Raw genomic sequence first — 15,622 nt, forward strand, 5'->3', positions numbered from 1 at the left:
CTCAGCCCCGTGCATTCACGTGTCGTCTCAGACTGGGATTTAAATCTGCAATTTGACAATGATGCACCAAATCCAACCATCTTCAGTGTTATTTCAATCATAGTCTGAGCTCCCTAAAGAAAGGGTCAGAGCCTAAACACATCACATGTTGTTTGTACACAGAGCTGCACGTGATAGATGACAAGAGATTACTTTTATACTTTCATTCATCAAAGCAGATTAAAATCTCATTAAATCACAGGGAGATTTAACTACCCCCGGAGTCAGAAAGTGTTGTGGGGGCAGGGGCTGGTGGGGAGAGGAGGGAGAGATGGGGAGTATATTTATTCAAGTCAGAATAAAATCTCTAGTTTCTTGCTCAGTGATAATTAGTTCCAAATTTTGTTGGCCATTTTGAAAAGTGGCTCACCCACAGACCCCAACTCTCTCAACCAATCACAGGCACAGCAGGCCATTCAGCCCTGCAAGCCTGCTCCATCATTCAAATAGATTATGAGTAATACAATATGTGTTTGTGCATTGGAAGCAATGAGCTCTCAATTCTTCAAAGCTGCACCATTCAAATCCACATACTGATTTCCAGAACAGATACTAAATACCTCTCTCTAGCCAAATGGATACAGAACCCAAGTGAAGCACATGTACCATTACCCCAGCTGAGCTGAGTGAAGATTGAACACAGAGTTACGCTTACCAGGAGCAACATGATTTAATTGTTAGAGTTACCAGTTCTATCTTAGCCTTGATTATACGCAATGATCAAGTATCAACTGTTCTTTGTCAGAATTCTGAAGGTCCATAAACCAGGAAGAAATGTCACATTGTGCCTAAATGGCCAACTATTTATTTGCAAATACAACTGCTTTCAGGAGCGATTTCAATTAGTGTAATGGATATTGAAACTAAAGGAATCTGGTTTGACTATCAAGCATGCTTATAAGGCCTCAATGCATGTTGTACATACTGAAACTCAAGGATACATATAAACAATGTCTATTGACACACAGTTTCTTTAATTATTTAAACACTTACTTGTGTAGCCATTGTAAAGAACACAATGTTATAGCTCATGGAATAAAGTGGACAGTAGCAATGTAAATCCAAAGTTGCTTGCATGACAAGAAACACAAGTAATAGCTAAGGGTTTGTTTTCAAGAGGTATAAAGGTTTGCAGTGGAGTCCACTCTTCCCATCCCAAAATACTTGCAGGGATGAGACACTTTAGTTATGAGGATAGATTGAAGAAGTTGGGTTTGTTCTTCTTCAGAAGGCCAAAGCAGACCTGATAGAAGTTTTCAAAATCATGAAGGGGCCTAGACTTGGTAAACAGGGAGAAACTGTTCCAACTCATAAGGGGGGTCAAGAGGGCACAGATTTAAAATGTTCTACAAAAAAACGTGAGAGAAACAACTTCTAAATGCAGCTCTGGAAATGCACTGTCTGGAAATGTGGTGGAGGCAGGTTCAACTGATGCATTTAAAAGGTTATTAAATGGTGATTTGAATAGAAGCAATATACAAGGAAAGTCAGGAGATTGGCTCATGGAGTAATTTGGCTCAGTGTCAATGCAGACACAGTGGGCTGAATGATCTCCTTATGCATCACAACAATTGAAATCCTTTACGGTTTTAGTGCTTCGAAAGAATGAAGTGATCTTAAGATTGCTCAAACACGAGGCTAGTAGCAGATAACAGACATTTCCCACCAACGTAGGATTCTTTGTAATCAAGGGGTTACTAGGTGATCAGTGCAAGCACAAGTATGGATTTAAGGTTTAGTTAGTTCAGTCATGATTTTATCAAAATGGCAGACTGAGATGAAGCTGGTGAATGGCCCACTCCTGCTTCTTATTTTTATCTTCAAACAGATGAATGAGTTTTAGAACAGATTCCATTCTACCTCTGAAATGACAAAAGTTCTTGCAATTCTAGCACATAACCAAAGAATGCAAGACAAGCATTTTTCAAATTTAGTGCTCATTAAAAGCTTTTTGGCACCACTTAAATAGTATGGTTCAATACTTGCGTTGCAATTAGTTTAGAACTTTCTGGGTGTGAGTTTGCTCGTGAGCTGGAAGGTTAGTTTTCAGACATTTCATCACCATTTTTTAATTTGAAAAAATATACTTTATTCATGGAATGTACAAAAAAAACACTGACACACCTACCCAGCTGCTCCGGGTTACCTGGGGGTACATACACCAACTAAAGGCAAAAACAAAACAAAGAAGGAAAAACAAAGCAAAATAAATACCCCGGCAGTCCTCACCCCGCACAGTCCCCGTTGGCCACCTGACCAGTTGGGGAAGGCGCCAGCTGGGTCCAGTTACCAGATAGGGCCCTTTTTTCTATTCTGGACGAGGGGTTTCATACCGTGGTCTTTCCCCACCGCGCCTTGGTGGCGGCTGCCGCAAGCTTTAGCGCGTCCCTCAGCACGTAGTCCTGGACCTTGGAGTGCGCCAGTCTGCAACACTCGGTTGGGGTCAGTTCTTTCAGCTGGCAGGCCAGCAAGTTGCGGGCAGACCAAAGAGCGTCTTTCACCACATTGATGGTCCTCCAGGCACAGTTGATGTTGGTCTCGGTGTGCGTCCCCGGAAACAGCCCGTAGAGCACGGAGTCCCGCGTCACGGAGCTGCTCGGGACGAACCTCAACAAATACCACTGCATCCCCCTCCAGACCTCCTGCGCATGATCACCTCCTTCTGGAGTGTGCCTGACAGTCTAGTCCCCGCCGCAGCCGCCTCGAGGGCAGCGTGCGGTGGCGCAGAGATTCCAGGCATGCATAAAGGATTTCACTGGCAGAGCCCCTCTCACCGCCAGCCAAGCAATGTCCTTGTGCTTGTCTGAAAGTTCTGGCGATGAAGCATTCTGCCAAACGACTTTGGCAGTCTGCATGGGGAACCACACGATGGGATCACCCTCTCCTTTTCCCGAAGGGTCTTGAGGATAATACGTGCTGACCGCTGCCTGACGGCCTTGTGGTCAAAGGTGTTTCCCTTCAAAAATTTCTCCACGAAGGACAGGTGGTACGGGACGGTCCAACTACTCGGAGCGTTCCGCAGCAACGAGGCCAAGCCCATCCTTCGCAACACCGGGGACTGGTAGAACCTCAGTAAGTAGTGACACTAGGTGTTTGCGTACTGAGGATCTATGCACAGCTTGATGCAGCCGCACACAAAGGTAGCCAGCAGGGCGAGGGAGGCATTCGGTACGCCCTTTCCCCCATTTTCCAGGTCTTTGTACATGGTGTCCCCGCGCACCCGGTCCATCCTCGACCCTCAAATGAAGTGGAAGATGGCCCGGGTGACTGCAGCGGCGCAGGTCCAGGGAATAGGCCAGGCCTGCACCACATACAACAGTACCGAAAGCCCCTTGCACCTGACAACCAGGTTCTTAACCGCGATGGAGGGGGACCGGAGCATCCACCTGCCCAGCTTCTGCTTCAATTTGGTGATACGCTCCTCCCAAGTCTTAGTGCACACCCCAGCTCCACCGAACCAAACACCCCAGCACCTTCAGGTAGTCTGTCCTGACGGTGAAGGGGACGAAGGAGCGGTCGTCCCAGTTCCCGAAGAACATGGCCTCGCTCTTACCCCTATTGACTTTGGCACCCAAGGCCAGTTCAAACTGGCCGCAGATGTCCAACAGCTTACTCACCGACCGACGATCGGTGCAGAAGACGGCGACATCGTCCATGTACAGGGAGGTCTTGACCAGAAGGCCTCCGCTGCCTGGGATAGTCACGCCCTTCAGGCTCACGTCCTTCCTGACAGATGCGGCGAAGGGCTCCACACAGCACACGAACAAGGCAGGAGAGAGCGGGCAGCCCTGCCTGACTCCAGATCTGACGGGAAAACTGTCCGATTCCCACCCATTGATCGAGACTGCGCTAACGATGTTTGTGTAGAGCAGCTGGATCCAATTGCGGATGCCCTCGCCGAACCCCAATTTGGAGAGGACGTCCCTCATGTAAGCATGAGAGACCCTGTCGAAGGCCTTCTCCTGGTAAAGGCTGACGAGGCAGGTGTCCACCCGCCTGTCCTGCACGTAGGCGATCGTATCCCTGATGAGCGCGAGGCTCTCGGTGATCTTCCTGCCTGGCACAGCACAGGTTTGGTCAGGGTGAATCACCGACTCCAGGACAGACCTGACCCAGTTGGCAATGACCTTGGCCAAGATTTTGTAGTCCACGTTCAATAGTGAAATGGGACGCCAATTCTTAATTTGTTCCCTCTCCCCCTTCCTCTTGTAAATGAGGGTGATGATGCCCTTCCTCATAGACTTGCACATTTCCCCTGCCCGAAGTGCACTATCGTACACCTCCAGCAGGTCCTGGCCGGCCAGGTCCCACACAGCGGAATACAGCTCGACCGGTAAGCCGTCGCTCCCGGGAGTCTTATTCCTCTCCAAGGACTTGAGGGCTCTGGTCAGCTCGTCCAGGGATATCGGCTGGTCCAGCCACTCCCTCGTGCCGTTGTCTAAGACCTCCGTGATAGACGACAGGAACGACTCGGAAAGCCGTGCTGTCCGTGGGCTTCGCGTCGTATAGTCCAGCATAGAAGGATCTGCTGATCCTCAAAATGTCGGGCCGCGACGACGTCACCGAGCCGTCGTCCTCCTTCAGCCGGCTAAGCACAGAGCTCTCTTTGTGCACCTTCTGAAGGAAGAAACGTGAGCACGTCTTGTCCTGCTCCACGGAGTGGGCCCTGGACCGGAAGATTATCCTGGAGGCCTCCGTGGCGAAAAGCGAGGCTTGCTGGCCCCTCACCTCATGGAGGTCCTCCGTGACATTGACCCCCATCAACTGCAGAAGGAGCAGGTTCTGCATCCTTTTCTGGAGTCGCAACAGCTTTCCCCGCCTCTCTCTTGCCTTCCAAACACCCTCGAGGACAAAGAACCTCTTGACGTTCTCCTTCACCGTCCCCCACCAGTCGCCCGGAGACTCAAAGAGGGGTTTCATGGTTCTCCAACCGGTGTACTCCCTCTTAAGCTCCTCGACATTCTCTGGGGTCAACAGAGTCGTGTTGAGTTTCCACGTTCCCTTGCCGGCCTGCTGGTCGTCCTGTAAGTGACAGTCGGCCAGCAAGAGGCAGTGGTCAGAGAAGAACACCGGCTCAACGCCAGTGGACCTGACCAAGAACGCCCGTGACACAAACAGGAAGTCTATCCTTGAGCAGATATACCCGTCTGGCCGCGACCAGGTGTATCTCCGCTGTGCTCCATCTGCAGGGGTGCTGAAGACGTCGAGCAGCTTGGCGTCCTTCACCGTGCCCATCAGGAATCTGGACGTGACGTCCAGTTGACTCCCCCCACCCGCTGTCCCCACGCTGGATCTTCCATCTGCATCAATGATGCAGTTGAAGTCTCCGCCTAGGATGACCGGCCTGGACGTAGCCTGCAGGGGTGGAAGCCGCTGCAGGACGGCCAACCGCTCACTCCGTACCGCTGGGGCGTACACGTTGATCGGCCTCAGGGCAGCGTTCCTGTAGGTGACATCTGCCACTAGGAGGCACCACCCCCCACCACCTCCTGAACTTGAGAGATGGTGAAGTTGTGCCCCCGCAGCAGAATAGCCAGGCCCGAGGAGCGACAGCCATTACTCCCCGACCAGATCGAAGGCCCACAGGTCCAGGTGCCGGTCCATTTCCCGTACTTGCCGAGGTGCGGTATCCCGCACTCCTGCAGAAACAGGAGGTCCGCCTTGACGGCGGTCAGGTAGGCCAACGTGGACACACATCTTGCGGTGGACTTGACGCTGCGCACATTAATGCTCGCAACTCGTACCCCCATTGTGGGCAGTGACCGCAGTACCATCCCCAAGTCCAAGGTCCAGCCCCTCCATCTGTCCCTTCATGCCAATTGCCTGGGCTAACTGCTGGACGCTTTCCGGGCTCAGGAAACCGTCCACGCTGCGTTCTGGATGGCATCTCCCCGTCGGGGGTACGGAGGCAGGAGAGTCCGGCTCTGGGTCAGGCTGGGGACACGCTGTTTCCTCCTTCCCGCCTGAACGTTCTGGGGGGCCCTCCCGTCACCTGGAAGCGGGCTGCTGCTTTCCTTCTCCCTTGAGATCTTTAGCTTCTGTTTTGGACGGGCCTCCTCCGAATCTCCCTCGTCAGAGGAGCTCTTATAGCCCCCCTGTAGCTGCCTCTTCCCGCCTGATGGTTGCGGTGCCTGGGCCCGCTGGCGCGCCTTCCTCCTCGGTTTCTGGACCGTCGTCCACTCCCCTGGGTCACCTGTCGCCTCCTCCATCGACTCCGGGTTGTCGGTGGGGGAAGCGGAGCCTGCAGGGGCGCTTTGCTGGCCTCGGGTCTATCCTGCGGGGCTGGGCCCTCCTGCACAACCTGGCCCTCCTGCACATTGGGGGGGCTCCTTGCAGGGCCATGGTGCCTTCCTCTCCTCAGGGGGGCTTGCCCCGCATTGCCCCCACCGGCGACCTGCACGTAGGTGGTCCCCTGCCACAGGCATGCCCTATAGAGGTGGCCTGCTTCCCAGCAAAGGTTGCAGCTTCTCTCTCGTGGGCAATCCTTTGCAAGGTGTCCCTCCACCCTGCAGTTCCTGCAGATGGTGGCTTTGCAGTCGGCCGCCACGTGACCTGACCTACCATAGGCATGGCAGACTTTAGGTTGCCCTGCATAGGTCAGGTAGCCCTTGCTCCCGCCGATCGCGAAGCTGGACGGTGGGTGTGCGACATTCCCGTCTGCACCCATCCTCAGCGTCACCTTGACCTGCCTCTTACTCGTCCAGATGCCAAAGGGGTCCACCATGTCAGTTAGGTCCCCTTCCACCTTCACGTACCTTCCGAGGAAGGTCAGGACATCAACTGCTGGCACATGTGGGTTGTACATGTGTACAGTCACCATACGGCTCCTCTGCGCTGGCATCACAAACAGCGGGACAGCGGTCAATACAGAGAGGGGGCCCTCCTTGAAAACCTCCAGGAAGCGCTCGCAAAGCTTGGCACTCCTGAAGGTTACATCGTAGAAACCTCCTCCAGGGAAATACTGCAGGCAGTACAAGTCCGCAGCAGTGAACCCACAACAGTCCAACAGGACCCTCTTCACGAAGAAGGTGCGGTCCACAGGTGCACCTTCATCCACCTTCTTCATGGAAACGCAGATGGTGTTCTGGACCCCCTGACCTGGGGCACGAGCACTTGCAGCAGCCATCGTTGCAGGTTGGCTGCTCCCCTGAACCAGCGTTAGGCCGAAGCCAGCATTAAGATCCACCGGTTGCAAGGGTGCACAGCCAACCCAACGTCTTCCTTCCACCTCCAACACAGTCGTGCTCTCCTCTTCTCGGTCCACAAAAGAGTGGGTCTTTATTGAGTTCTGGATGTAAGCTGGTTCACAAAGCGGGAAGGTTCGTTCCCAGACGTTTCGCCACCATTCTAGGTAACATCATCTGTGAGCCTCTGACGAAGCGCTGGTGTTATGTCCCACTTTCTATTTTTGTTTAGGTTTTCATGGGTTGGTGATGTCATTTCCTGCTTTGGTGATGTCATTTCCTGCTTTGGTGATGTCATTTCCTGCTCTTTTTCGCAGGGATGGTAGATTGGCTCCAAATCAATGTGTTTGTTGATCAACAAAAACATTGATTTGGAGCCAATCTACCATCCTCTGAGAAAAAGAACAGGAAATGACATCACCAACGCAGGAAATGACATCACCAACCCAAGGAAACCTAAACAGATAAATAGAAAGCGGGACATAACACCAGCGCTTCGTCGGAAGCTCACTGATGATGTTACCTAGAACGGTGACGAAACGTCTGAAAACTAACCTTCCAGCTCAGCGAGCAAACTCACATCCAGAAACTCAACCTGAGCTATAAATCTTCTCAAAACTCGTTAGTTTAGAACTTTTAAAACACACTGCTGCAGTGTCAGACTGCTTCCAACATTAAATCTTGCATAAATCCAAGCAGAAGTTACAATTTATTGCACGGATCCCTTCCCATTGTGAGGGTATGGCAGTCAAACTAATGCTGTCAACTTCTACATATTCACGAAACATCTTGGGTTAAAAGCGCTATTTAAATGCACAATGTTATTTGGTGCCTAAAAAGTAACCTTAAGAGAAGGTTCGAGTGGTAGCTGGAGAGGACTACAAAAATTCCACTCCATTTTTCCTGATGCTGCAGCTGAGGAATCCAATGCTGGAAGCAGGGCAATCCGGCCCTTTGCATTTCACCCGATTCCTTTCCTTATGGGTAAAATTAGGAGGCAGCACTGAGCACACACACACTCTAGAATTGCTGATAAGGGTCTAGGCCCGAAATGTCAGCTTTTGTGCTCCTGAGATCCTGCTTGGTCTGCTGTGCTCATCCAGCTCCACACTTTGTTATCTCGGATTCTGCAGCATCTACAGTTCCCATTATCTCTCACTCTAGAATTGATGCCTGCCATTCTGTGCTTTTCTACTGTTGCAACACACAGAGGCATTAGGCACTGAAAAGGGTTAAACATTAACATCATGGAACAATGGCATGTGCCAGAGAGCTCTCTTTAGATGCCAATCACAATTTCTCTGCCTCATCAGCTTCCTAATTACATCACCTCCCCTAGACTCGTTTCCTGCATGCTGCTCGCAGGCTGTGCACATCAACCTTGAAGCTGTTAGCTGTAACACCCACAGCTTTTTCCACAGGGCAGCTTCCACACAGCAGTGCACTTCATTATTATTCACTTGATACTGTTAATAATAGTGCTGATGTTATCAGCATAGCTGTCACCAGTGTTTCACATGTTCTCAACTAACAAACAAGAAGTTAGCAAAGCAACCTCACCCCTCTGCTAGAGTTTACATTAGTCTGTCACAGTAAAGCTCAGGTACTTTGGTGCTTCCAAAGCTGGACTGGAGACTTTAGACTGAATACACTTTGTTACACTGGTCCCTGCCTCTCCAAAACACAACTGCAATTTACTCTTCATTTTCAGACACCTCACAAAAGACAATAAGACAAAGAAAATACCCTGGAAATCTGAAATGAAAATGAAGTGCTGGAAAAACTCAGGTGTGGCGATGGAAACACAGTTAACCTTTAAAGTCCAGGCTGACTTCTTCAGGATGGAAAGGAGTTGGAAAATACCGTTTGTGATACTGTAGGCAGAGAGAAAGGAGCAGCAAGTGGAACAGATTGAGTGTGCGCCCAGACAAAAGTCAAAGACAGTAATAACGGTGGTAAAAGAGAGATAAAGATGTAAAATAGGTGTAAATGCTGGCAGTGAAAAGGAGAAAACAGATCCACTCAGTGAAGCCAACAAAACACAAACAAGATGCAGCCAGACAAGGTGGGGGGTGTGGGGGCAATGAAAGAAGGACAGAGATCCTACCCTGAAGGTGTGAACCCAACATTGAGTCTTAGAGGTCCTAAAGCACCTGAGAAGAGGTTTTGTTCCTCCAGTTTTCATTGAACTTCACTGGAACGCTGTGGCAGGCCAAGGATGGAAATGTCAGAATGTGAACAAGGTGTTTGTTAAAATGGCAAGCACTTTCTAGTTCCAGCTCCAGCTCCTCTCAGTTCCAAAGAGGGACCACACTGGACTCAAAACATTAGCTCTGTCTTCCTCTCCACATATGCTGCCAGACCTGCTGAATTTCTCCAGCAATTTGTTACTAGTCCACAAAAGACAATTCTTTACAGTACCTTGCCCTTCATCAAGCCTCACGCACTTCAACCAACTTATGATAGCTGCAGGTGCCTCAATAATAAGACTTGCACTAATAAGCAACATAAACAGCATGTGTTGGAGTTGGCCGTTTGGCCCTTAAAGCTTGCATCATCCAATGGTTGATCCCCTGTTTCAGCTCTATATTCCTACCATTATACACAAATTCCCAAATTCTTAGTACCTCACAGTTAATCGACCCCTGCTATAAATCTAATCAAAGATTTTTTGGCACTTTTTCAACGTTTCCAAGTAAGAAACATAGGAACCAATTTCTGTATGGGTTTCTACACACAGCTAGGAAATAAGTGATTAAAAATCTGCTTTCAGTGATGTCGTTTAATGAATGAACAGTGACCAAAATACTGGGGAGAACTCCCTCTGCTATTTCTCACATAATACCATGGGACCTTTTACTTCATGCAGGATTTAAAACAATCCTGAGGCAGTGACTTACATTAGTTTTCAGTAACCCGCTCATATTTCTTGTGACCCTAGACAGCAAGGGTCAGTAGGCTAATCAATTAGAAGGGGTATGACAACAAACCCTGTTTCTGTCATTATTTACCATGGACTTTCTAGTCAAGGGCAATTAGTCCAGGACCAATTTGCTGATCTGAATAAATATCTGCAAACTCAACATAAATCAAGAGTCAAAGTTGCAACCTTCTAGGCTTCATGGCTCAATGCTACACTAATGTTACCATCGAAAAAAAATTACAATAAGCACTTTCTCAAAACTACAATCCAGAAACATAACCTACATTATTGATGCCTTCCTTTCGAAAGAAACTATTTAAACGTTGTCCTTGTAATATGCCCTCGTGCTTTCAGTTTTTATGCAGTTTGTGAAGTGTCTGTTGTAGTATTCTTCACGACTGTACAGAAAAGAGGAGGCTATCATTACAAGTCCTACTCACGTGGCCTGGCCCAATGCCATTGTTTTTGCTTCTGTCCACATCATGACACACAGTCTCTTTCAATAATCAGTCCATCTGGTCTTTTGTACTCTTACCATCTCCTCAGTCCTGACTGGTTCCTCGCCTCACATGCCTAGGCAAGTACCCTTGTGACAGCCTGGTGTGCCTGAACCATTGTTCAGTGTCTTTATTCACTCAGGGTGCTGGCAATAAGACCACTTTGAAAATACTAGAATCCTATGGATGACTGAGCACTCTGTGCAATGTTGACACTTGCAGTGTTACAGATCAATATACTTGATACTGAAAATCACTTGCAATTTGAATTAAGATTAACTTTACTCTCAACAACTGTTCAAAAAAAAGAGGGCCTGATAGGGTAGATGCTATAGGGATGTTGCCCCTTGAGGGGGAATCTAAGACTAGGAGTCAGAGTTTCAAAACAAGGGGTCTCCCATTTAAGAGAGAGAGGAGGAATTTTTCCTATTTGGGCTGTTAATCTTTGGAATTCTCTTCCCAAGAGACTGGTAAAAGATGTGTCATTGTTTATATTCAAAACTGAATTAGAGTAATCTTATTTTAATCAACAAGGGAGTTGAGGGTTATAGGGGATAGACAGGAAAGTGAAATTATGGCCACAATCACATCAGCCATGACCTTATGGATAATGGTTCTCGACAGAGGGGTCAAATGGTCCAATCTTGCACTTATCTCTTTTATCCTTACCATGAATTTTAAAAGATGACAGAAAACACAAATTTGCATGTGGTTATCAGAGTAACATGGATTATTATGCGCATGGTGAAGCAAGCAATCAGTTTCTCTGCAAATCAGCACGATATAAAGGCATACACCCAAGCAAAGGGCAAAGGGCAATGTGCAGTAACCACTGCACCAAAATAAGGAAGGCAGCTGTACAAACTCGACAAAAGAAGAAATGCACCTGATGTCCTGCTGTTTTGGTAAAACTTCAGTGACCTTTTATTTTTAGCACAGGTGGTGTTTTGGTGAGTTGCTTTGGAAGGGTTCGAAGTATTTGTACAAGAGGAAGCAGTGATGTTATGCTGAAGCAGGTGGGATAGTGGGAACACTGTCTGCAGCCTCCAAGCAGCTGAATAACCAAGCACCATGGACAATGGAAATTCAAAAACACTGCAGCAGGAAACTGGGCTCCAGTTTATTTACGGTGGATTCTTAAAGAGCCAGATGAAAATCAAGGTATTATTTGCATTTTGAACAAAATAGCGTTTTCTTTAAAAAAAAGATTTTTGGTACAATTACTTGATAAGAAAAAAAAGTAGAGAAAGACACAAATAAGTTATTTTTCTTTTAATTCATTCATGGTGTCAATGACTGCCTAGCGTTTGTTGCCTGTCCCTAACTGCCCTTGAGAAGGCAGGGGTGAGTATTGTAGAATGTGGCTATTTGTTCCATTACATCTGCGCTGGTTCTTTGCTAGAATAATATACAAGTAATCATATTCTCACTCTATAGCCTTGTGACCTTCTGTGCCTCAATAAAATTGAGCTAATTTTCCCTCAAAGACCCATTGGTTTGTCTTTATGTGAACCACTTCCTGTTACAAAGCATTTCTTGCCTCAACCTTCTACAAAAAAGAAATCTTAACCTCTCTGCATTCCAAAATGCAATTTAGTTTTAAAGAATTGCGCAAACCAAAGCTCAGAGCCTACTAAATTACACCAATTTGATGTTTTTGCCAGATAAAAATATACAGATATTTGAATCAGCAGGCCATTTGGCCCCTTGCGTTCTCTAACATCATAGCTGATTTGATTCTGTTCACAACTGCAAATTCCTGCCTAATCACCTCGTTCTCCCTCCCTTGTCAAGAATCTACCTATGCCAGCCTGATCGCGAGTGCTGGGACTTCGCATATTCCATATAAAACCGTAGCTGCTTGAGGCCAACATAGATATCACATACACAAATTAACACAAAGTCTGCCAATGAGTATTTGCTGGGAAATAATCGTATGGGAAAACTGCTGACATCACAAAATTACTTCCTAAGATGAGACTGCTTTAGAAATTCCCAGGGAAGTGAAGAGTGCTGTTCGATCCAAAGATCTTACTTTTTCGCCCACGTTCCTGGAATCATAAAGGTTGTTTCAAGTTAACCCTCTGTCACTGGTATTGGCTTGACCGTGACATGTTTTCTTCCCCCATCCCCCGTCGCATGAACAGCGGAGATGCTAGGTGTCACCAAGTGTTCGTGCTGCATGAGCAACTCCCATGCACAATGCCTGAACAACTCATCCAGAGGTTGAGGAGCTATTTCTTTCAAAAAACAGTGGAATTAGTTTCAGAGACATGTCAAGTCCAGATTCACCAGAGGTTTGACATGAGGCAAGTACCAGCAGAAGAGGATGTTTTTGGTGCAGAGGAAAAGTTGAGAGTCAGTGATGACGTCTGAGCAACCACACATTCCAGCAGTTTCCTCTCATCAAGGCAGAGAAATCTTGCCAATTCCTATGTTAAAAATCCATAAATACCCTACTGCAGGGGTCTTAAGCAGCACCTTTAGTTGGACGCAGTGGGTTTAATTGATTTTCACACCTTTGTATATCTCCATGATAGCCGTACAATGCAAAAGGAACTGCAAAACTCCAGACTTATTCCAATATGATGCAGCCCTTGGCTTCTGGAATGAGCAGTCAGGCAACAACCACTGTTAAAATAACTGAGGGATGTCAGCTGATTAAAATGGAAGAGACAGCAAACGTTGCAGATACTGGAGTCAGAATCAACACCATGTGGAGCTGGAGGAACACAGCAGGCCAGCCAGCAGCAGAGGAGCAGAAAAGTTGATGCTTTAGGTCAGGATGCTTCAGTACTGATAAAGGGTCCTGACCTGAAATATCGACTTTCTTGCTCCTCTGACGCTGCCTGACCTGTTGTGTTCCTCCAGCTCCATACTGTGTTGACACTGATTACAATGGATGCTGTCACCTTATTTCTCAGGGTGAACTTTGTATTTCTTAATTATAGACTTGAAATGGAGCAAGGGGCAGCTTGTTTTCTGTTTGCATAGAAAATCAACATATTACTGCCATTAGTAGTTGAAGTAGAGATTATTTTGGCAATGAACATTTACCAAGTCAGGCAGTATGTTAGAAACGGAGAAGACAGATTTAATGATGACAAATCTTTGGGAGGAAGACACATCATCACAGACTTGGAAAAAGTGACTATTTTCCACGTAGCTTGATGATAAGGTTGGTGGTGTAGTGCTCTGGTGCTGACTAGTCAACTACCAGCTGGTTGCAGCTAGGAGCTCTCCATTTCTACTGCAAGTTGTGAAATCTCCATTATTTCATGACGGTATGAGGGCTTTGCGGGAATATGTAAGGGACCTTGTGAGCCTTCATTGATACCATTGCTGGAGAAGCACTTCATTTGAAATGGAAGCCAAGCAGAATGAGCTTGATTTGATGGAGAAGTCCTTGTCGCTGCATCAGTTTGGAATAAGTCTGGAGTTGTACAGTTCCTTTTGCATTGTATGGCTATCATGAAGATATACAAAGGTGTGAAAATCAATTAAACCCACTGTGTCCAACTGAAGGTGCTACTTAGGGCCCCTGTTCAGTGTTGAAAGTGTACAATATATTTTTGGCTAACCTGGTTTCTAATTCGTTGATTCTTTTTCTGTTGCAAGGTTCTGCATAAACTGGATGCCATCAATGTCTTTATTCACATGTGATTCAAGATTGTCCACATCTGAGCAGGTTAACGGATCGCAAAGGATGTCACAGCCAATCTTAACGCTGCCCCATCTCAGAGTCTTGCACAAAAACTCCAAGTAGGAGTTCACTGGAGACCAATGCATCCTACACTGACTTCAATCCATGCTGGGTCGTTGACTCATGATCTCTGAAGCAGGCGAGCAAGCCACTCAAGCTGCTAAGGATGAATGACTGGGGTGACAAGTACGGCTAATCCGCGTGCGGCATCAGGCCCAAAATGAACAAAACTAAAGAGAAACCACAGGTGAAGCAGGTTAGAGAGGGGGTGCCCCGAGCCATAATGAGACACACAGAGAGGGCAGAGGTTAGTGTACAGTATTCTAAACGTAAAGCACTTATGAAATAAAACCCCTGAACAGCCACATTCTGCACACGTGCACAATGTGTTGCTCTGTTACCTTGCAGAAGAAAATAATCAGTAGGGGTGCGTTTCAGACACGTCTTTGCCTTTTCGCTGCTCCAATCTACTTCCAGTGCCTCCTTAAGGTGGTAAAAACGCACTGTCTGGACCAAGAAAATAAAGCAATATAAAAGTTAGCTCCCAAATGAACAGAACTTGCTCCAACAATTCCTCATGTTCAACATAATAGGAGTTAAGGGGGTTGCAAAAGTCAAAAAGGTAACTTATTTTAACAATTAGAAACAAACAGAAGCTCTTTAGTCTTCTCAAACCTATTCCACCAACAAGCGTTTGGATAATCTGTAATCTAACACTGCATATCCAATTTTGTTTTATTTCACTTAATATCTCTCAACATGAATCTATTAAACTTGAAATTAAAAGTAACAATCAATCTAGCTTAAGTTTGTGGAGATAAATGCTCCAAACTAACACAGTGGCACTGAAGAGCTTTCTAGTTTCTATTCAAAAAGGTCTAGCTTTATAACTTTCATTCTTTGTCCCTTGTCCTAGATTCTCAAATATCAGAAATAGTTTTGTATTATCAGTTTCCCTTAACTTCTAGCAGCTTTTCACTACTACTGTATTCCCAGCACACATTTCCATTTGATATTGGTGTCTGCTCACTAGTCGAGAATTAACCAAACAATATGAGAAAACCTCACCCAATTCAGTGGGAGAACGGAAAGGACTGATGCAGGATCCCTGGCCAATGGCAGCAGAATGCCAGTTAGGCTCATTAATAAGCCAACTGATACCCATTATTAGGGTGCATCCCAAATTAACAGCCCCTCTGGGATGAGGCAGGAATCTGATATCATTTCTATGCCCAAGGAAGGCTTCCCAGCAAAGCCTCAGGATTGCCAGTGGCTT

At 47.0% G+C, this 15,622-nt stretch overlaps 1 protein-coding gene across 2 annotated transcripts in view; it reads right to left on the bottom strand.

Annotated features, from left to right (window-relative positions):
• sae1 (SUMO1 activating enzyme subunit 1) overlaps positions 1–15,622 on the bottom strand; it is a 116,132-nt gene that overhangs the window by 39,367 nt on the left and 61,143 nt on the right. For both annotated transcript variants that reach the window (XM_059640888.1, XM_048522570.2), the window contains exon 6: positions 14,748–14,853. In XM_059640888.1, the coding sequence (XP_059496871.1) occupies positions 14,748–14,853 (106 nt within the window). The remainder of the gene's footprint in view (positions 1–14,747; positions 14,854–15,622) is intronic.

The sequence above is a fragment of the Stegostoma tigrinum genome, chromosome 39 (assembly GCF_030684315.1).
Source record: "Stegostoma tigrinum isolate sSteTig4 chromosome 39, sSteTig4.hap1, whole genome shotgun sequence".
Taxonomy (NCBI): domain Eukaryota; kingdom Metazoa; phylum Chordata; class Chondrichthyes; order Orectolobiformes; family Stegostomatidae; genus Stegostoma; species Stegostoma tigrinum.